General features: G+C 47.9%; 1 protein-coding gene across 1 annotated transcript in view; it reads right to left on the reverse strand.

Annotated features, from left to right (window-relative positions):
• Nucleotides 1-675: 675 nt before the first annotated feature.
• IL1RAP (interleukin 1 receptor accessory protein) overlaps nt 676-22,869 on the reverse strand; it is a 624,106-nt gene continuing 601,912 nt past the window's right edge. The window contains exon 13 of the mRNA XM_063916460.1: nt 676-1,353. Within this exon, the coding sequence (XP_063772530.1) occupies nt 1,331-1,353 (23 nt within the window). The 3' untranslated portion in view covers nt 676-1,330. The remainder of the gene's footprint in view (nt 1,354-22,869) is intronic.

Consider the following 22,869-nt stretch of genomic DNA (forward strand, 5'->3'; position numbering starts at 1 on the left):
CCTTTGTCTATCTCCAAGCTTTAACACATATGCCCCTTCATCTCTGTCCACTTTATCTCCATTTTGTATTTAAACCCCATCTTCCTTTTGTCCCCATTTCCTTCTTTGTGTTATTTTATTTTGTTATATTTTTGTTTTATTTAAGGAACACCAACATTTCCTGCACAATAAATAGTAAAAATAAAAGAATAACATAAAAGTCAAGACTAAAAACAAGGCGTTTACTTTGTTTTAGATTATATAATTTAGGGCAAACAGCTTCAAAGTATGAAGTTGAAATTAGTATAATCCTATTCACATATATGTTTTAGAATAAAGACTTGACAAAAATTACAATATAAATCCGTTAAATTTATTATATTCATGTAAGATTGCTGTCAAACTTGTATGCGTTATAGCTGCAATTAGTGGTGGAAGTGGGACGGTATGTGGGCTGCTCCAAATTCAAATGCTTTGACAGTAAAGCCATCAAATTTTATACACTTACATTTTCTGCTTCGATCAGGTACATAACAGACATTGGGGCAGAGGTACAGTATTAACCCTAAGAAGTGATAAAGCAGTGATAAGTGTAAGGTGATAACACACCAGCCAATCAGCACCTGTCATTTTTCAAATCCGCAATGATTGGTTGGTGCATTATCACCTTGCGCTGATCACTGCTTTATCCATTCCCTTCCCCAGGTTAATACATCTTCCCCATTGTTAGGTATGAGTCTAGGGGACATTACTCCAAACTTTGCAGCATATTCTTTTGCTTTCATAGGACACTAATGGGCACAGCTAAGGTAAGTTCAGTCACTCACAATGGGATTCTCGCTGCAGTGGAGACAACTCGACTTTTCTGTCACACTGGCCCTTCACTCCCTATCCCATTGCATGATGCTAGATAGAGCAGAGATTACTAAAGTTGAATTTGTAGTGCAAACTATTTATTCTCAGCTATGTGACAAGATTTCTTTGTGCTCCATTTCTGCCCTATGCATGGCTGGCTGAGCAACAAGACACGTAACACAGAGAAATAAACACATGGGAGGGGAGAACACATTTCTTCAAAGGAACAGAGAAACACCAATGCCAGATAAACATAGGAAAACAGCAATGAAAAGACACAAGTAGTAAAATGGTGCAATAAAAAGGCATATAATGTGGGAAGAATCACATCTACCTGGAGGAGAGGGCACTTTGTCAAGTTCCATTGAGGAAAAATTCTGAGGTGATCATTGCCAGTTTTGAAATGGTCACACATTGTTGGTGATTTTGCCCTCTACGCTGCTTTAGATCTTCTGTTTGTAGAACTCAGTATCATACTTTGAATGATCCCCTGGCTTTAGGTCTCAAATTTTGGGATTACTGAAAAAAAAAATTCCAATGTTTTTTTATACAATATAGTGCATGGCAGGGTCTGTTTAAGGCGCCTGGCTGTAACGTGGCAATTAGGAGCATGTTGGCTGGTACTTTATCACTCGGGGGCCAATTCATGAAGCAGTGAAAACACTGGAGAAACAGACCAGTGGAGAAGTTGCCCATGGCAACCAATCAGCATCTCCCTTACATTTTATAGAATGTACTTGATAGAGGCTTCCTTTAAAGCTGGTTGGTTGCCATGGTCAACATCTCCACTGGTCCTTTTCTCCACTCTTTTCACTGCTTCACAAATAGACCCCACTTTATAATTTTTCAAGCCTTAATAGATCTCCTAGGGGAACATAACACATGGCAAGTTCCTATGCTACTGTAGGGAAAACATCGTTTTGGCTCTAGTCAACTCCAATCTAATTAATAAATTAACCTGAGCAGTGTAAACAATGACAATGAAAGTTCCTCCATGTTAGCTTGGACTCGGGGCCTAATTCATGTTTGTACGCTAAACTGCGATTTTCTAAGCTATGGAATCGCTAACGTTAGCATTAGGCATGAAAGGAGACACCATCCAGAGACATCACAAACTCATTTGCAACTGCGGACACATTCATGATCTATAAGCAAAACTGAGAAACATTGGGGCTAAGGGTTAGTGCAGACTGGACACAGCAGTAGTGACTGAGATGCAATGTTTTTTCATGTACAAGCTCTAAGTCATCAGCAGATACATGCCCCAAAAATGGCCATGACATGCCCGTGCAGTGCCGGCGCTACCTGCTCAGCAAAGCCGCAAAGCAGGGAGGCACCAGACTCATAAGGTGCTCTCCCAGCTCTGCTACCACACTTTGCTGCCAGCTGCCGCAGCCCGCACCTATCACACTGTATGCGGCGCCGGCAGCATGAACAAAAGCTCTTCACTGTGATTTCTTATCAGGGCCTTCCCCTTCTAAAGTTAGTGTATTAGAATGCTTAATATTTGTAGACACTCCCAGGGTCAGACTGGCCCACAGGGGTACAGGGGAAACCACCGGTGGGCCCCACTGCCTGAGGGCCCACTCCTTCCTCTAGGGATCAGGATCCAGACTTTGCACTTGTATTATACATGGTAGATATTTTGCATTACACTGAACAAGACTATTGTGCATTTCAAGCCTCTGTGGAGGATGGCCACACCCCCTATGGGCCCCTATCACCGCATTCCCCCGGTGGGCCCTTCATACCCCAGTCCGTCACTGGACACTCCCTTAGTAATATCTGTAAGCCTGAATCTTCAGTGATGGTCCCTGGTACCAGGGGGATGCTGGGAAGTGGGTGGTCCAGTGTGCAGTGTGCCTGGAGTTGGTGATGGAATAAAAAACAGCACAGCAGTGAACTCACATGTCTCTGTGTCCTGATGACTGGATTTACAAACATATGAATAAAACACCCCTCTTCCCTCTCCTCCCCTGTGTGCTGGGGAGGAGGGGGGAGTGGTATATTACTGTGTGCTGGGGGGGCAGGGGAGTAGTATATTACTGTGTCCTGGAAGGGGGTGGGGGAGTTGTATATTACTGTGTGCTGGGAAGGGGGGGTTGGCATATTACTGTGTGCTGAGGAGGGGAGGAGTGGTATATTACTGTGTGCAGAGGAGGAGGTGGGGAGTGGTATATTACTGTGTGCTGGGGAGGGGGGGAGTGGTATATTACTGTGTGCTGAGGAGGAGGTGGGGAGTGGTATATTACTGTGTGCTGAGGAGGGGAGGAGTGGTATATTACTGTGTGCAGAGGAGGAGGTGGGGAGTGGTATATTACTGTGTGCTGAGGAGGAGGTGGGGAGTGGTATATTACTGTGTGCTGAGGAGGGGAGTATATTACTGTGTGCTGGGGAGGGGGGAGTGGTATATTACTGTTTGCTGGGGAGGGGGGAGTGGTATATTACAGTGTGCTGGGGGAGGGGGGAGTGGTTTATTACTGTGTGCTGAGGAGGGGAGGAGTGGTATATTACTGTGTGCTGAGGAGGAGGCGGGGAGTGGTATATTACTGTGTGCTGAGGAGGGGGGGGAGTGGTATTACTGTGTGCTGAGGAGGGGGGAGTGGTATATTACTGTGTGCTGAGGAGGAGGTGGGGAGTGGTATATTACTGTGTTCTGGGGAGGGGGGTATATTACTGTGTGCTGGGGAGGGGGTGAGTAGTATATTACCGTGTGCTGTGGAGGGGGGGAGTGGTATATTACTGTGTGCAGAGGAGGGGGGAGTGGTATATTACTGTGTGCAGAGGACGGGGAAATGGTATATTACTGTTTGCTGGAGGGGGAGACGTGGTCTATTACTGTGTGCTGGGAAGGGGAGTGGTATATTACTGTGTGCTGGGGAGGGGGCGGGGGGAGTGGTCTATTACTGTGTGCTGGAGGGGGAGAAGTGGTCTTTCTCTTACGTCCTAGAGGATGCTGGGGACTCCAAAAGGACCATGGGGTATAGACGGGATCCGCAGGAGCTTGGGCACACTAAAAAGACTTAAGACTGGGTGTGAACTGGCTCCTCCCTCTGTGCCCCTCCTCCAGACTTCAGTTAGACTTTGTGCCCAGGAGTGAATGGATGCACACTAGGGGAGCTCTACAGAGTTTCCCTAGAAAAGACTTTTGTTAGGTTTTTTATTTTCAGGGAGAACTGCTGGCTACAGGCTCCCTGCAGCGTGGGAGTGAGGGGAGAGAAGCAGGACCTACTTCTGTGAGTTTCAAGGCTCTGCTTCTCGGCTACTGGACACCATTAGCTCCAGAGGGTTCGATCACTTGGTGCGCCTAGCTGCTTGTTCCCGGAGCCACGCCATTACCCCCTCACAGAAGCCAGAAGAAAGAAGTCGGGCGAGTATGAGAAGATCAGAAGACTTCAGGACGGCAGAAGACTTCAGTAACGGAAGGTACAGCACAGCGGTAACGCTGTGCTCCATGCTCCCACACACATCACCAAAGGTATTCACTGGGTGCAGGGCGCTGGGGGGGGCGCCCTGGGCAGCATGTTACTGGAGCTTGTTTGGGGCGGCAGAAAGATTGTAGGTGCCTCGGCACCGTGTACAGACCCCCGCCGGCATTTTTACTCAGTTTTGAATTTGGCGGGCCGAAGCGCTCCGGGAAGGGGGCGGAGCTTTGTCCCGCAGCTCACTGGCACCATTTTCCCTGCTACACGCGGCTGAGGGATAGACGCTGGCAGGACCTCCACGCTTCTCCAAGTAACGGGGGGGGGGGGCGTTTTCAGAGGGGGGCCGCAGTGTGGTGCTTAATAGTGGCATAAGGCAGCGCTGGGTACATATATCGTTTTTTGCGATATATGGGCGCTGGGGTGTGAGCTGGCACACTCCCTCTGTGTCCTCTATCTGGGCTTTATTGTAGGCCTGTCACCTAGCAGGGACGTTCTGTGTGTTGTGGTGTGTCGGTACTACGTGTCGGCATGTCTGAGGCTGAAGGTTATTCACCGGAGGAGGTTATTGGGGGAGCGGATGCGGGGCTAGAGTTGGGACTGTCGACGCAGCCGACACCTGATTTGCTAGCATTGCTCAGTACGATAAACTCGAATGTAGCTTCCTTATCAAAGAGGTTAGATAAGTCTGAGGCACAGACACAGGTATGGAAAAAGTCCATGGAAGAGGCTTTGTCTCAGGTACAGACCCCATCCGGGTCGCAAAAGAGGCCATTTACTCAAGTGGTAGATACTGATAGCGACACGGACTCTGATTCCGACGTCGATTTCACTGAGGCAGCGTTACATCCACGTTTAGTTAAGAGTATTCAGTACATGATTGTGGCTATAAAAGATGTTTTACACATTTCTGATGAACCTGCGGTTCAGGAAACAAGGATTTGCTTGTTCAAGGGAAAAAAACCTGAGGTAAAATTTACCCCCTCTCATGAAATGAATACTCTTTGTGAAAAGGCTTGGGAGTCGCCGGATAAGAAATGGCAGATTCCCAAGAGAATTTACATGGCGTATCCTTTCCCCTCTGAGGACAGGGAAAAATGGGAGGCATCTCCAAATGTTGACAAAGCTTTATCTCGTTTGTCTAAGAAAGTGGCACTTCCGTCTCCTGACACGGCAGCTCTCAAAGATCCGGCGGACCGCAAGCTGGAGACGTCTCTGAAGTCCATTTTTGCTAATTCGGGTGCATTGCTCAGACCCGCTGTGGCGTCGGTATGGGTGAGTAGTGCTATTGCTAAATGGGCTGAGAATTTAGCTAATGATATGGATACTCTTGATAATGTCCTTCTAACTCTTGGTTATATTAAGGACGCGGCAGATTACATAAAAGATGCGGCGAGGGACGTCTGTCTCTTGGGTTCAAGAACCAATGCCATGTCGATATCAGCCAGGAGGGCCCTGTGGATCCATCAATGGAACGCTGATGCCGACTCCAAGAGGGCTATGGAAGCGCTACCCTTCAAAGGTACTGTCTTGTTTGGGGACGGCTTGGCTGACCTGGTCTTGACCGCGACTGCGGGTAAGTCCTCTTTTCTTCCTTATGTTCCCACACAACAGAAAAAGGCACCACATCAGCACATGCAGTCCTTTCGTCACAATAAATACAGGCGTGGAAAAGGCTCGTCCTTCCTCGCTTCAAAAGGTAGAGGAAGGGGAAGGAAACCTTCTGCAGGTTCGGGCACCCAGGACCAAACGTCCTCCCCTGCTGCTACCAAGTTCACCGCATGACGCTGGGGCTTCCCTGGGGGAGTCCGAACCGGTGGGGGGCCGTCTACGAATTTTCAGTCAGGTCTGGATTCAATCAGGCCTGGATCCCTGGGTACTAGAGATCGTGTCTCAGGGATACAAACTGGAGTTTCAGGAGATGCCCCCTCACCTGTTCTTCATTTCGGCATTACCAGTAGTTCTTCCGGACAGGGAGGTGGTGCTAGCAGCGATTCAAAAACTGTGTCTACAGAGGGTCATTATTCACGTTCCCTCATCTCAGCGGGGGGAGGGGTTCTACTCGAGCCTCTTTGTTGTGCCGAAACCGGACGGTTCGGTCAGACCAATTCTAAATCTGAAATCCCTCAATCCATACTTGAAAGTTTTCAAGTTCAAGATGGAATCCCTTCGAGCTGTGATCTCCAGCCTAGAAGGGGGGGATTTTATGGCGTCAGTCGACATAAAGGATGCCTACTTACATGTCCCGATATATCCTCCGCATCAGGCTTTCCTCAGGTTTGCGATACAGGATTCTCATTACCAATTTCAGACGTTGCCGTTTGGGCTTTCCACGGCTCCGAGGATTTTCACCAAGGTCATGGCGGAAATGATGGTTCTTCTTCGCAAACAAGGGATTTCAATTATCCCATACTTGGACGATCTCCTGATAAAGGCGAGGTCCAAGGAACGATTGCTGAAAAGTGTAGAGTTGTCTCTATCGGTTCTGCGACAACACGGATGGGTCCTCAATTTGCCGAAATCCCAGTTGATTCCGACCACTCGGCTTACTTTTCTGGGCATGATTCTGGACACGGAGTTACAGAAGGTATTCCTTCCAGAAGAAAAGGCTCTGGAATTGCAGACGATGGTCAGAGAACTTCTGAAGCCGTCAAGTGTGTCGATCCATCATTGTACTCAGGTTCTGGGGAAGATGGTTGCGGCGTACAAAGCCATTCCATATGGCAGATTTCACGCTCGCGTGTTTCAGTGGGACTTGCTGAGCAAATGGTCCGGGTCTCATCTACACATTCACCGGGAGATAAGTCTATCTCCCAGAGCCAGAATTTCTCTCCTGTGGTGGCTACAAACTCATCACCTCCTGGGGGGGACGCCGATTCGGTATCCAGGAGTGGGTACTTCTGACAACAGATGCAAGTCACCGGGGCTGGGGCGCAGTCACCCAAGGAAGAAATTTCCAGGGAAAATGGTCGCTCCAGGAAGCCTGTCTCCACATAAATGTTCTAGAGTTAAGAGCCATTTACAACGGCCTGCTCCAAGCAAGAAGTCTTCTTCAGGGTCGACCGGTCCTGGTACAGTCAGACAACATCACAGCGGTGGCCCATATAAACCGGCAAGGCGGAACGAGGAGCAGAGCGGCAATGGCGAAGGCCACAAAGATACTTCGCTGGGCGGAACAACACGTCAGCGCACTGTCAGCAGTTTTCCTACCGGGGGTGGACAACTGGGAAGCGGATTTCCTCAGCAGACACTACCTCCATCCGGGAGAGTGGGCTCTGCACCAAGAGGTTTTTGTAGAAGTGACAAGACGCTAGGGAATTCCGTTGATAGACATGATGGCGTCTCGGCTCAACAAGAAGCTCCCGAGGTATTGTTCCAGGTCAAGGGACCCACAAGCCACGGCGGTGGACGCCCTGGTGTCTCCATGGGTTTTCCAGTATGGTGTATGTGTTCCCTCCTCTTTCTCTCATTCCAAAGGTGCTGGGGATCATTCGTCGAGCAAGGGTTCAGGCGATTCTCGTCGTTCCAGACTGGCCAAGAAGGGCCTGGTACCCGGATCTTCAGGACTTACTGGTGGAAGATCCTTGGCCGCTTCCTCTAAGAGAGGATCTGTTGTTACAGGGTCCATGCGTGTTTCCAGATTTACCGCGGCTGCGTTTGACGGCATGGAGGTTGAGCGCCAGATCTTAGCTCGTAAGGGTATTCCCAGGGAGGTCATTCCAACTCTCATTAAGGCTAGGAAAGAGGTTACGGCGAAACACTATCACCGTATCTGGAGGAAATATGTTTCCTGGTGTGAGGTTAAAAAGTCTCCTGCGAAGGATTTTCACTTGGGTCGTTTTCTCCACTTTTTACAGGCGGGTGTAGATGCAGGCCTGAAATTGGGTTCCATCAAAGTGCAAATTTCGGCTTTGTCTATTTTCTTTCAAAAAGAGTTAGCTGCCCTCCCAGAGGTTCAGACTTTTGTGAAGGGTGTAATGCGTATCAATCCACCATTTGTACCGCCTGTAGCGCCATGGGACCTTGATGTCGTCTTGCGGTTCCTCATGTCTTCCTGGTTTGAACCTTTGCGGACGGTTGAATTAAAATGTCTCACTTGGAAGGTAGTTAGTTATGCTTTTGGCGCTGGCATCTGCCAGGCGAGTATCGGAATTGGCAGCTTAATCTCATAAGAGTCCGTACTTGATTTTTTATGCGGATAGGGCGGAATTGAGGACTCGTCAACATTTTCTACCAAAGGTGGTTTCGTCATTTCACATTAACCAACCTATTGTGGTTCCGGTAGCTACGAAAGAAGTGGCGATTTCAAAATCTCAGGATGTTTTAAGAGCGTTCAAAGTTTACGTTTCTAGGACAGCTGTTACTAGGAAAACTGAAGCGTTTTTTTTTTTATGCGGCCAACAAGGTTGGTCATCCCGCGTCAAAACAGACTATTGCACGCTGGATTTGTAGTACGATCCAGCAAGCTCATTCTTCGGTGGGATTGCCGATGCCGAAGTCGGTTAAAGCCCATTCTACCAGAAAGGTGGGCTCATCTTGGGCGGCTGCCCGAGGTGTTTCGGCACTACAGCTTTGCCGAGCGGCTACTTGGTCGGGTTCGAACACTTTTGCTAAATTCTATAAGTTCGATACCCTGGCCGATGAGGATCTGGCGTTTGCTCAGTCGGTGCTGTAGAGTCGTCCGCACTCTCCCGCCTGTTCTGGAGCTTTGGTATAATCCCCATGGTCCTTTTGGAGTCCCCAGCATCCTCTAGGACGTAAGAGAAAATAGGATTTTGGTACTCACCGTTAAATCCTTTTCTCCTAGTCCGTAGAGGATGCTGGGCGCCCGTCCCAGTGCGGACTATTACTGGCATTATATAGTTTCTTACTGGTTAAGTTAGTTTATACACGACTTGTGTATTGGTTTGTTGCAGCTGGTTGCTGGAGTTTTATGCATACTGTTATCTGGCTTGGCGTTATTCCGGTTGTACGGTATGTTTATGGTGTGGGCTGGTAATTTGGTAGCCCTTAGTTATGACAAAAATCTTTCCTTGTAATGTCCGTCTCTCCTGGGCACAGTTCCTTTAACTGAGGTCTGGAGGAGGGGCATAGAGGGAGGAGCCAGTTCACACCCAGTCTTAAGTCTTTTTAGTGTGCCCAAGCTCCTGCGGATCCCGTCTATACCCCATGGTCCTTTTGGAGTCCCCAGCATCCTCTACGGACTAGGAGAAAAGGATTTAACGGTGAGTACCAAAATCCTATTATTACTGTGTGCTGGGGAGGAGGGGAGTGGTATATTACTGTGTGCTGGGGAGGAGGGGAGTGGTATATTACTGTGTGCTGTGGGGGAGGGGAGTGGTATATTACTGTGTGCTGGGGAGTGGTATATTAATGTGTGCTGGGGAGGGAAGAGTAGTATATTATTAACAATGGCCCTCATTCCGAGTTGATCGCTCGCAAGGCGATTTTAGCAGAGTTACACACGCTAAGCCGCCGCCTACTGGGAGTGAATCTTAGCTTCTTAAAATTGCGACCGATGTATTCGCAATATTGCGATTACAAACTACTTAGCAGTTTCAGAGTAGCTTCAGACTTACTCGGCATCTGCGATCAGTTCAGTGCTTGTCGTTCCTGGTTTGACGTCATAAACACACCCAGCGTTCGCCCAGACACTCCTCCGTTTCTCCGGCCACTCCTGCGTTTTTTCCGGAAACGGTAGCGTTTTTAACCACACGCCCCTGAAACGCCGTGTTTCCGCCCAGTAACACCCATTTCCTGTCAATCACATTACGATCGCCGGAGCGAAGAAAAAGCCGTGAGTAAAAATACTATCTTCATTGTTAAATTACTTGGCGCAGTCGCAGTGCGAATATTGCGCATGCGTACTAAGCGGAATTTTACTGCGATGCGATGAAATATACAGAGCGAACGACTCGGAATGAGGGCCAATGTATGTGTGTTGGGGAGGGGGTAAAATAAGAGAAAAAGGAATCAGCACTCTCCACAAGTGACCACACAAGTAAATTTTTCTCATTTTATTTTGTTTCAAGAAGCTGAATATATTACTTCAAGAAAATATATATTAAAAACTTAATACCGGTATGCAAAGACACACAATACAAAGACATGAAACAGACAAAAAAAATAAACAATAGATGTATTATTATGGTTCAAGCTAATTATGTTATTTATCAGGTACTTGATGTTTCATTACTTTCCCTTTTTTCTTTCCTTTAAAACATCGGTTTGTATATCAGTTCTTTGAAGGTTACAAACTGAATATAAAAAGGGCTCAGGTCAGGTACTTACCACAGTCAGTTTCCTTAATCCTTACTATAAAACAAGCTAATCATGTAAACCTGCAGAAAGCACTTTAGCACATTTAGGGGCACCGATTAAAGTTCAGTGACAGTTCATAACAGCTGGGGTGGGGGAGTGGCATATTAATGTGTTGTTTTTAATTTTTTTTATATTAATGCAGTTTTCCACTGCTTGTCATTCACTCTCCCCAGCCATCACCCTCTCCATGTCACCCACTAATCTCAACTTCTCCCTGTCACCTCTCTCCTGTCACACTCTCCCAGTCACCCACTGACTCTCACCCTCTCCATGTCACCCACTTTCACCCTTTCCTCATCACCTCTCTCCCCTGTCACCCAGTGAGCTCATCCTCTCCTTGTCACCCTTTTCTCCCTCTGCTTGTCAACCTGTACCTCTGTCATCCACTGGCCAATGCCTCTCCCTAGCATCACTCTCTGTCGTTCTCCCACTGCCTCTCCCTGCCGTTAACATTTGTCCATCCACTCTGTCTCCTGTCACCCTCTCCCTGTCACCTACTGTACTGACTCTGTCACCCACCGATCTCTAACACCCTCCCCATCACCCTCTTTCTCCTGTCATTCTCTCTGTCACCCACTGACTCTTTTCTAGTGATGAGCGGGTTCGGTTTCTCGGAAACCGAACCCCCCCGAACTTCACCCTTTTTACACGGGTCCGAGGCAGGTTCGAACCTTCCCGCCTTGCTCGGCTAACCCGAGCGCGCCCGAACGTCATCATCCCGCTGTCGGATTCTCGCGAGATTCGGATTCTATATAAGCAGCCGCGTGTCGCCGCCATTTTCACTCGTACATTGGAGATGATAGGGAGAGGACGTGGCTGGCATCCTCTCCGTTATTGTTGAAGTTGATTGCTTTATTGCTTAATTGTGGGGAAGACTGGGGAGCAGCTGTTAGGAGGAGTACAGTGCAGAGTTTTGCTGATAAGTGACCACCAGTTTTTATCCATTCTCTGCCTGAAAAAAATGCTCCATACCATATCTGTGCTCAGTGTGCTGCATAATATATCTGTGCTGAGTGCTCACACTGTTTAATTGTGGGGACTGGGGAGCAGCATATAGCAGGAGTACAGTGCAGAGTTTTGCTGACAGTGACCACCAGTATACGTTGTCTGCCTGAAAAACACTCCATATCTGTGCTCAGTGTGCTGCTTTATTGTGGGGACTGGGGACCACCAGTATAATTAATATTATATAGGAGGAGTACACAGTGCAGAGTGTACTGCTGTACCTACCTCTGTGTCGTCATCCATTAAGTATACTATCCATCTACATTCTATACCTGTGGTGCATTTTAGTTTTGCAGTTTGCTGACCACCAGTATACTATATATAGCAGTACGGTAGGCCACTGCTGTACCTACCTCTGTGTCGTCATCCATTAAGTATACTATCCATCTACATTCTATACCTGTGGTGCATTTTAGTTTTGCAGTTTGCTGACACAGTGACCACCAGTATACTATATATAGCAGTACGGTAGGCCACTGCTGTACCTACCTCTGTGTCGTCATCCATTAAGTATACTATCCATCTACATTCTATACCTGTGGTGCATTTTAGTGTTGCAGTTTGCTGACACAGTGACCACCAGTATACTATATATAGCAGTACAGTAGGCCACTGCTCTACCTACCTCTGTGTCGTCAAGTATACTATCCATCCATACCTGTGGTGCATTTCAGTTGTGCACAGTAAATATAGTAGTAGGCCATTGCTATTGATACTGGCATATAATTCCACACATTAAAAAATGGAGAACAAAAATGTGGAGGTTAAAAATAAAATAGGGAAAGATCAAGATCCACTTCCACCTCGTGCTGAAGCTGCTGCCACTAGTCATGGCCGAGACGATGAAATGCCTTCAACGTCGTCTGCCAAGGCCGATGCCCAATGTCATAGTAGAGAGCATGTAAAATCCAAAAAACAAAAGTTCAGTAAAATGACCCAAAAATCAAAATTAAAATCGTCAGAGGAGAAGCGTAAACTTGCCAATATGCCATTTACGACACGGAGTGGCAAGGAACGGCTGAGGCCCTGGCCTATGTTCATGGCTAGTGGTTCAGCTTCACATGAGGATGGAAGCACTCATCCTCTCGCTAGAAAAATGAAAAGACTTAAGCTGGCAAAAGCACAGCAAAGAACTGTGCGTTCTTCTAAATCACAAATCCCCAAGGAGAGTCCAATTGTGTCGGTTGCGATGCCTGACCTTCCCAACACTGGATGGGAAGAGCTTGCGCCTTCCACCATTTGCACGCCCCCTGCAAGTGCTGGAAGGAGCACCCGCAGTCCAGTTCCTGATAGTCAAATTGAAGATGTCACTGTTGAAGTACACCAGGATGAGGATATGGGTGTTGCTGGCGCTGGGGAGGAAATTGACAAGGAGGATTCTGATGGTGAGGTGGTTTGTTTAAGTCAGGCACCCGGGGAGACACCTGTTGTCCGTGGGACGAATATGGCCATTGACATGCCTGGTCAAAATACAAAAAAAAAAAAAATCAGCTCTTCGGTGTGGAATTATTTCAACACAAATGCGGACAACAGGTGTCAAGCCGTGTGTTGCCTTTGTCAAGCTGTAATAAGTAGGGGTAAGGACGTTAACCACCTCGGAACATCCTCCCTTATACGTCACCTGCAGCGCATTCATCATAAGTCAGTGACAAGTTCAAAAACTTTGGGTGACAGCGGAAGCAGTCCACTGACCACTAAATCCCTTCCTCTTGTAACCAAGCTCCTGCAAACCACACCACCAACTCCCTCAGTGTCAATTTCCTCCTTACCCAGGAAAGCCAATAGTCCTGCAGGCCATGTCACTGGCAAGTCTGACGAGTCCTCTCCTGCCTGGGATTCCTCCGATGCATCCTTGAGTGTAACGCCTACTGCTGCTGGCGCTGCTGTTGTTGCTGCTGGGAGTCGATCGTCATCCCAGAGGGGAAGTCGGAAGACCACTTGTACTACTTCCAGTAAGCAATTGACTGTCCAACAGTCCTTTGCGAGGAAGATGAAATATCACAGCAGTCATCCTGCTGCAAAGCAGATAACTCAGGCCTTGGCAGCCTGGGCGGTGAGAAACGTGGTTCCGGTATCCATCGTTAATTCAGAGGCAACTATAGACTTGATTGAGGTACTGTGTCCCCGGTACCAAATACCATCTAGGTTCCATTTCTCTAGGCAGGCGATACCGAAAATGTACACAGACCTCAGAAAAAGAGTCACCAGTGTCCTAAAAAATGCAGTTGTACCCAATGTCCACTTAACCACGGACATGTGGACAAGTGGAGCAGGGCAGACTCAGGACTATATGACTGTGACAGCCCACTGGGTAGATGTATTGCCTCCCGCAGCAAGAACAGCAGCGGCGGCACCAGTAGCAGCATCTCGCAAACGCCAACTCGTTCCTAGGCAGGATACGCTTTGTATCACCGCTTTCCAGAATAGGCACACAGCTGACAACCTCTTACGGCAACTGAGGAAGATCATCGCAGAATGGCTTACCCCAATTGGACTCTCCTGGGGATTTGTGACATTGGACAACGCCAGCAATATTGTGCGTGCATTACATCTGGGCAAATTCCAGCACGTCCCATGTTTTGCACATACATTGAATTTGGTGGTGCAGAATTTTTTAAAAAACGACAGGGGCGTGCAAGAGATGCTGTCGGTGGCCCGAAGAATTGCGGGCCACTTTCGGCATTCAGGCACCGCGTACAGAAGACTGGAGCACCACCAAACATTCCTGAACCTGCCCTGCCATCATCTGAAGCAAGAGGTGGTAACGAGGTGGAATTCAACCCTCTATATGCTTCAGAGGATGGAGGAGCAGCAAAAGGTCATTCAAGCCTATACATCTGCCCACGATATAGGCAAAGGAGGGGGAATGCACCTGACTCAAGCGCAGTGGAGAATGATTTCAACGTTGTGCAAGGTTCTGCAACCCTTTGAACTTGCCACACGTGAAGTCAGTTCAGACACTGCAAGCCTGAGTCAGGTCATTCCCCTCATCAGGCTTTTGCAGAAGAAGCTGGAGACATTGAAGGAGGAGCTAAAACAGAGCGATTCCGCTAGGCATGTGGGACTTGTGGATGGAGCCCTTAATTCGCTTAACCAGGATTCACGGGTGGTCAATCTGTTGAAATCAGAGCACTACATTTTGGCCACCGTGCTCGATCCTAGATTTAAAACCTACGTTGTATCTTTCTTTCCGGCAGACACAAGTCTGCAGAGGTTCAAAGACCTGCTGGTGAGAAAATTGTCAAGTCAAGCGGAACGTGACCAGTCAACAGCCCCTCCTTCACATTCTCCCGCAACTGGGGGTGCGAGGAAAAGGCTAAGAATTCCGAGCCCACCCGCTGGCGGTGATGCAGGGCAGTCTGGAGCAAGTGCTGACATCTGGTCCGGACTGAAGGACCTGCCAACGATTACTGACATGTCGTCTACTGTCACTGCATATGATTCTCTCACCATTGAAATAATGGTGGAGGATTATATGAGTGACGGCATCCAAGTAGGCACGTCAGACAGTCCGTACGTATACTGGCAGGAAAAAGAGGCAATTTGGAGGCCCTTGCACAAACTGGCTTTATTCTACCTAAATTGCCCTCCCTCCAGTGTGTACTCCGAAAGAGTGTTTAGTGCAGCAGCTCACCTTGTCAGCAATCGGCGTACGAGGTTACTTCCAGAAAATGTGGAGAAGATGATGTTCATCAAAATGAATTATAATCAATTCCTCCGTGGAGACATTCACCAGCAGCAATTGCCTCCAGAAAGTACACGGGGACCTGAGATGGTGGATTCCAGTGGGGACGAATTAATAATCTGTGAGGAGGGGGATGTACACAGTGAAAGGGGTGAGGAATCGGAGGATGATGATGAGGTGGACATCTTGCCTCTGTAGAGCCAGTTTGTGCAAGGAGAGATTGATTGCTTCTTTTTTGTGGGGGCCCAAACCAACCAGTCATTTCAGTCACAGTCGTGTGGCAGACCCTGTCGCTGAAAAGATGGGTTTGTTAAAGTGTGCATGTCCTGTTTATACAACATAAGGGTGGGTGGGAGGGCCCAAGGACAATTCCATCTTGCACCTCTTTTTTCTTTCATTTTTCTTTGCATCATGTGCTGTTTGGGGACAATTTTTTTGAAGTGCCATCCTGCCTGACACTGCAGTGCCACTCCTAGATGGGCCAGGTGTTTGTGTCGGCCACTTGTGTCGCTTAGCTTAGCCATCCAGCGACCTCGGTGCAAATTGTAGGACTAAAAATAATATTGTGAGGTGTTCAGAATAGACTGGAAATGAGTGGAAATTATGGTAATTGAGGTTAATAATACTATGGGATCAAAATGACCCCCAAATTCTATGATTTAAGCTGTTTTTTAGGGTTTTTTGAAAAAAAACACCCGAATCCAAAACACACCCGAATCCGACAAAAAAATTTCTGTGAGGTTTTGCCAAAACGCATCCGAATCCAAAACACGGCCGCGGAACCGAATCCAAAACCAAAACACAAAACCCGAAAAATGTCCGGTGCACATCACTACTCTTTTCACATTTTAAACTATGAAACATTGTAAAGAGACATGTCAAGAAGAAATACTAATGTGTCCCTTCTCAGTTTAAAGGCTAATTGTGGCAAACACAACTTGTTTTCCCACAGTACCCATGCCCGTTGGTGTGCATACATCCGCGATCCATAGGATCGTATGGTGTGTACAATCCCGCAAACAGGACGCAACTTGCGATGTGGCTTCTTGCAGGTAAGAGGAATGTGGCCACATCTGTATTTGTAGGAGGGCACCAAATATATAGCTTGCAGAAGGGCGCCGAACACCATAGAACCGGCCCTGAGTCTGTGTTTTCCCTGCCACTACCCATAAAAAAATCCATTTACACTTCCAGTCACTTCCTGTCAATCACTTTTCCATGAAATACTCATTGCGAGCAAGATTGCAGTTGGACCTTCTCGCATGTGCCTTGCTATCAGAGCACATGCACAGACTGACGATAATCACTCCGTTGCATGATAGTCAGCTACTGCATGCAAACATGAAATAGGCCATCAGTGCCTAAATAGCAGCACCCAGGGGGATCTTGGATGGTCACTATGGTTGAAATGGAGCTGATATTGATGGGTATGCCCTGTATATGAGAGGAACAAGGATGCTACTGTATTCTGGACATGGAACTGTATTTGGAGCTACAGTATGTGACTATACATGATGGTCATGGAACTGTACCATTGGCATGGAAAAATATAACGTGCTGGACATCCAGATTTGATTTGATTTGATTTGTTCTTTCATCTAAGACACCTTTGTACCACATGTGCTTTCTATTTAAGTCAATAAAATGTCCAGACATACAGTATATAAATTTCACAGTTATACATACAGTAAATCTAGAGACGCTGTAAAAAAAATAAAAAAATAATATATATTTATATGTAGTATTAGTGTAATTGGCACCTTGGGGTTGTTATAACACCCGTATTTTTGTGACAGAATTACCTAATGTCAAATAAAATCTTGTTTAGGAATACAAACAATATGTTCCAAAATGCAAAATTTATAAAAGATCATCTGATACGGTTTGATATAACCGTCCATAAAACATTTCAACCACCACTAACATCCAGTGGTGGTCCACATAAGAGCAGATGTACAAATATTTATTTTGCGAACTCCTCCTTCAAGAAATGTAAGTTGGAGGTCAGAGCACAACAAATTCGATAACCCAACGCGTTTCGTCTCTCACAGAGACTTCATCAGTGGTACATCTTATTTGAATAATTAGCCTCAAACAATCAATGGATTCATTTGCTCTGGGATATTAACATCAGTAAAAATTGGATCATCCACTATGAGTACATAGCCAATAATGCCAATAGCGTGCTGTACTGTGTGTCCCAGTATCACATATACCTCTGGCAACAAGCATAACACCTACCTTATGAAACCCCTGGCAACAAGCATGACACCCTGAGCATGAAAACCCCTGGCACCGTGCATGGAACCAAAAGCATGAAACCCCTGACAACGAACAGGTAATTAAAAGTAAAAAGTAATTAGAAGCCTTAGTAATTAGATGTCTGTGATACATTATGCCACACACTGCGATGCCTGTTATACATTATGTCACACACTGCAATGCCCCTGAGACATTATACCACAATGCACGTGATATAGTATACCACACACCGTAATGCCTGTGACACATTATGACACACACCGCAATGCCCATTACACATTAAGCCCTACAGTAAGGCTTCTAATTACTTTTAAATTACCTGCTCGTTGCCAGGGGCTTCATGCTCTTGGTTCCATGCACAGTGCCAGGGGTTTTCATGCTCAGGGTGTCATGCTCGTTACCAGGGGTTTTATTCGCTAGGTGTTATGCTTGTTGCCAGAGGTATCATGTGCTGGGTTTCAAGCTTGTTGCCGGGGGTAATGTTTGTTGCCAAGGGCGTCATACACTGGGTGTCATGCTCGTTGCTAGGGGGTAATGCTTGTTGCCAGGGATTTCATGAGCTGGGTGTTGTGCTTGTAACCAGAGGGTAATGCTTGTTGCTAGGGCTGTGCTCGAATTGCCACATATTCCCCCAGTGCCAGATATTCCCCCACAGTGCCAGATAAAAATATGCCCCCCTAGTGTCAGAAACACATATGCCCCAGTGCCAGATACACATGCCCCATATGCCCCCCCAGTGCCAGCTACACATATACCTCCAGTGCCATATATGCCCCCCAGTGATAGGTACACATATACCCCCAGTGTCAAATATGCCATCCCAGTGCCAGTTACACATAAACCCCCAGTGCCAAATATGCCCCCCCAGTGCCTGGTACTCACATACCCCCAGTGCCAGCTACACATATACCCCCAGTGCCAGTTACACACCCTCCCCAGGCTCACCTGCTGCGGTGAGTTTGGGAAGGAGCCAGTGCCCCATATGCCCCCCCAGTGCCAGCTACACATATACCCCCCAGTGCCATATATGCCCCCCCCCCCCAGTGACAGGTACACATATACCCCCAGTGCCAAATATGCCATCCCAGCGCCAGTTACACATATACCCCCAGTGCCAAATATGCCCCCCAGTGCCTGGTACTCACATACCCCCAGTGCCAGCTACACATATACCCCCAGTGCCAGCTACACATATACCCCCAGTGCCAGCTACACACCCTCCCTGGGCTCACCTGCTGCGGCGAGTTTGGGAAGGAGCCGGAGGGCACAGCGCGCGTCTTTCCCGTTTGTCCCTCTTGGGTCTCCGGTGGCGGCATGTCTGTTACATGAAGTGTCAGTTCATGAGCCAATCAGAGCTCGCGAACCGCCGCTCCAATTGGCTTACGAACCGACACTTAATTTAACAGACATGCCGCCGCCGGAGACCCAGAAGGGACACAGGAGAGGCGCGCACTGTGCCCTCTGGCTCCTTCCCAAAACTCACAGCAGCAATCAGTGGCGGCGGCGCCCCCACAGCCCTGCGCCTCCAAGCAACCACAGTGGCTGGGGGGGCAGTAGTTACACCACTGACTCCCTTCCAATATAGGGTGGCAGCCTAACTCCAGGTAACCGTTGTTCAGGTGGTTGTCAAGTTTAATCTGCAGAAAAGGATGAGAATGGCCCCTTTAGTGCACTGTTAATGATTTTCATGAATTCCTTCACCATGAATAACACCATTAAAATAAAAAAGTACTATTAACGGTGGACAATGCCACCTTTTCAAACACCTTTGTTCTTATTATGGGGTGGAACAGACCCTGTCATGCATCAGGTTTGAAATAGTCTGATATCCAAATATACAGAAGAAAAGAGGACCACAATTGTGCATTACCATAAAAACTGTTATGACTACTAAGCTTCTGTGTGTGCACATGCAGGAGGAACCTGAAATGAGGTCAGCTGAAGCCAGGTGAAAATGAAACAAGGTTTATTGCAGTGAAAGAACCAGTAAGATATCAGCATACAGAGAATGGGTCCTTGATAAACATGGAACAGAATGCAGTATTCCCAGATAATAGTAATGGCTTGATATTTAACAGGGAGTATGATTATGCTTGAATTTAGATAGAGTCCAGATTAATTGCAGAGGTGAAAATGAACATGAAGAAATCCAAGTTTAAACAAAGCAGAGGGAAAATAACATACCAAAATGAAGTAACCAGGCTGGGGTGGAAACAGACTGCAAATAATAATTCAGGAATGCAGATATTGCTCCAGCAGGGCAAGAAGTTTCATAACAAGGCATAGGTGAAACCAGGCTCCAGGAAACGTCTCGGAGATGCAGGTATGGCAGAAGCAGGACAGGATAACTGGAGAGAGCCTAGTCACAATCCACATGGAACCACAATGATCTGCACATGAATGCTGGTGAGCTGGAGCTAAATAGCAGTACAAGGTGTTTGCCACAGCTGCTCACAATCAGGTAATCAACCTGCAGGGACAGAGTGTGCAACTGCCATTCAGACCTAAGGCAGCAAGTGAGACCCCTAGAGGCAGGAATGAGACAATGCAAGGCAACACAAACACAGACATTCCTAACATTATCCCCCCCTTAAACAGGCGGATTCCAGACGCCTAAAAGTTCACCTTCTCTTCTTTTTTCCTCTGCTCTTTTTGGGTTGCCTAGACATATTTGAAGGTGTCACAAAGACACTACTCGGCAGTACAGGTCCATCAATTATAAGTCTAGGATCCTCCAGAAGCTCGCTCTCAGAATCAGAGCCACAACCCAAAAGCAGTAGTGACCCCTTATTTTCTTGGATCGTATCAAGAGCGGATGGTAAATTTGAAGAAGCCAAACTTGCCGAGCAATCTGCGTGAACACCTAAAGATACGTGCCCACATCTCGAAAACTGAGGGTGCTGCCCACACTGCAAAGGCAGGTTCTCAGACGGGCCCACTTTAAACAGATTCATCCAGGAGAGCGAGGACAGTTGGTGGACTGAATCTTTCGAACACTGCCTTTAGGAAAGCGGGCAAATCTTGTAAAACTGGATCTTCCGCATCTATAAGACCATTTACCCACTTCAAGGCCCTCCCTCTGAACCTCATACATACGTTAGCAATGATATCAATAGGGGAAAAGTCATCAAAACTCAGATAATACTTGAAGAGAGCTAAACACTGAGAGACATCTCCATCAAAGTAAGGCACTTCCTCAACGACTCGGCTTTCCAAATTAGATGTTACATCAGGGAGGATAGACAACCGTGGCCTCTTAGACAAGATGGACTCTTCTTGCACCTTAGACAGGGAAGTCTCAGATGGCCCCCGGCTGGGCAGACACCTCGGGCAAATCTTGGATCTCGGGCATGGCAGGCACCTCTATCTGGTGCTGGACAGGCGGAGCCCCCTCCTGGGGCTGGACAGGCGGAGCCCCCTCCTGGGGCTGGACAGGCAGAGCCCCCTCCTGGGGCTGGACAGGCAGAGCCCCCTCCTGGGGCTGGACAGGCAGAGCCCCCTCCTGGGGCTGGACAGGCAGAGCCCCCTCCTGGGGCTGGACAGGCAGAGCCCCCTCCTGGGGCTGGACAGGCCTTGGCACGACCTCTGGCAAGGCGGACACCTCTCGGACCTCTGGCAAGGCGGACACCTCTCGGACCTCTGGCAAGGCGGACACCTCTCGGACCTCTGGCAAGGCGGACACCTCTCGGACCTCTGGCAAGGCGGACACCTCTCGGACCTCTGGCAAGGCGGACACCTCTCGGACCTCTGGCAAGGCGCACACCTCTCGGACCTCTGGCAAGGCGGACACCTCTCGGACCTCTGGCAAGGCGGACACCTCTCGGACCTCTGGCAAGGCGGACACCTCTCGGACCTCTGGCAAGGCGGACACCTCTCGGACCTCTGGCAAGGCGGACACCTCTCGGACCTCTGGCAAGGCGGACACCTCTCGGACCTCTGGCATGGCAGACTTGGATGACTGAGTGACCCTGAAAGATAAAATAAGATTTGGACTGACCATTGACACGGCAGTCCTTATTTGCCCAATAGACGGAAAAACAGCGTCCTCATGCCCGAAGGCAAGGGCAGCGGGGACCTCATGCCCGAAGGCAAGGGCAGCGGGGACCGCATGGCCGAAGGCAAGGGCAGCGGGGACCGCATGCCCGAAGGCAAGGGCAGCAGTGTCGGACTCCCCCCCTAGGGTGGCTGGGCCGGACACCCCTCCTGGGGTCGCTGGGCCGGACACCCCTCCTGGGGTCGCTGGGCCGGACACCCCTCCTGGGGTCGCTGGGCCGGACACCGCTCCTTTTGAAATTTGAGCACCAGAGTGGCATAACTGGGCAGAATTAGGCACTATGCAGAATGAGGAAAGCTCTTTTTAGGTTTGCGAGCAGGACATAATTGAATAAAATGTCCAGACCTGCCGCAATAAAAACAAAGCTTTTTATCCCTTCTATGTCTTTTTTCTTCCTCAGAGAGGCTAGGTCGTGGAAAGCTCCAGAACTTGCCTTTGCTTGGGATTGGAAAACAGCGGCCAGAATTGAGAGCACCCAACTCGTATTCTTCCCTTTTCCCCTGCGTCTCCTTAAAGGGATCTGGTAATCTTATAGAATATTCAGGAAGAGCAGACAGTAGCTCAGAAGACAGGGTTTGAATATTCACCAGTTTCTCTCTGAAATCCGCTAGCAATGTAGAACCCATAAACGGCATAAACTCGAGAGGCAGGGAATTTTTCAAAAATGAAGCCATTTTATGAAATTCAGCTATACCTCAAACTCCTGCACACGTTTATTTGGGCAGATCATTCTGTTATGACTACTAAGCTTCTGTGTGTGCACATGCAGGAGGAACCTGAAATGAGGTCAGCTGAAGCCAGGTGAAAATGAAACAAGGTTTATTGCAGTGAAAGAACCAATAAGATATCAGCATACAGAGAATGGGTCCTTGATAAACATGGAACAGAATGCAGTATTCCCAGATAATAGTAATGGCTTGATATTTAACAGGGAGTATGATTATGCTTGAATTTAGATAGAGTCCAGATTAATTGCAGAGGTGAAAATGAACATGAAGAAATCCAAGTTTAAACAAAGCAGAGGGAAAATAACATACCAAAATGAAGTAACCAGGCTGGGGTGGAAACAGACTGCAAATAATAATTCAGGAATGCAGATATTGCTCCAGCAGGGCAAGAAGTTTCATAACAAGGCATAGGTGAAACCAGGCTCCAGGAAATGTCTCGGAGATGCAGGTATGGCAGAAGCAGGACAGGATAACTGGAGAGAGCCTAGTCACAATCCACATGGAACCACAATGATCTGCACATGAATGCTGGTGAGCTGGAGCTAAATAGCAGTACAA

The sequence above is a fragment of the Pseudophryne corroboree genome, chromosome 4, assembly GCF_028390025.1.
Source record: "Pseudophryne corroboree isolate aPseCor3 chromosome 4, aPseCor3.hap2, whole genome shotgun sequence".
NCBI lineage: Eukaryota > Metazoa > Chordata > Amphibia > Anura > Myobatrachidae > Pseudophryne > Pseudophryne corroboree.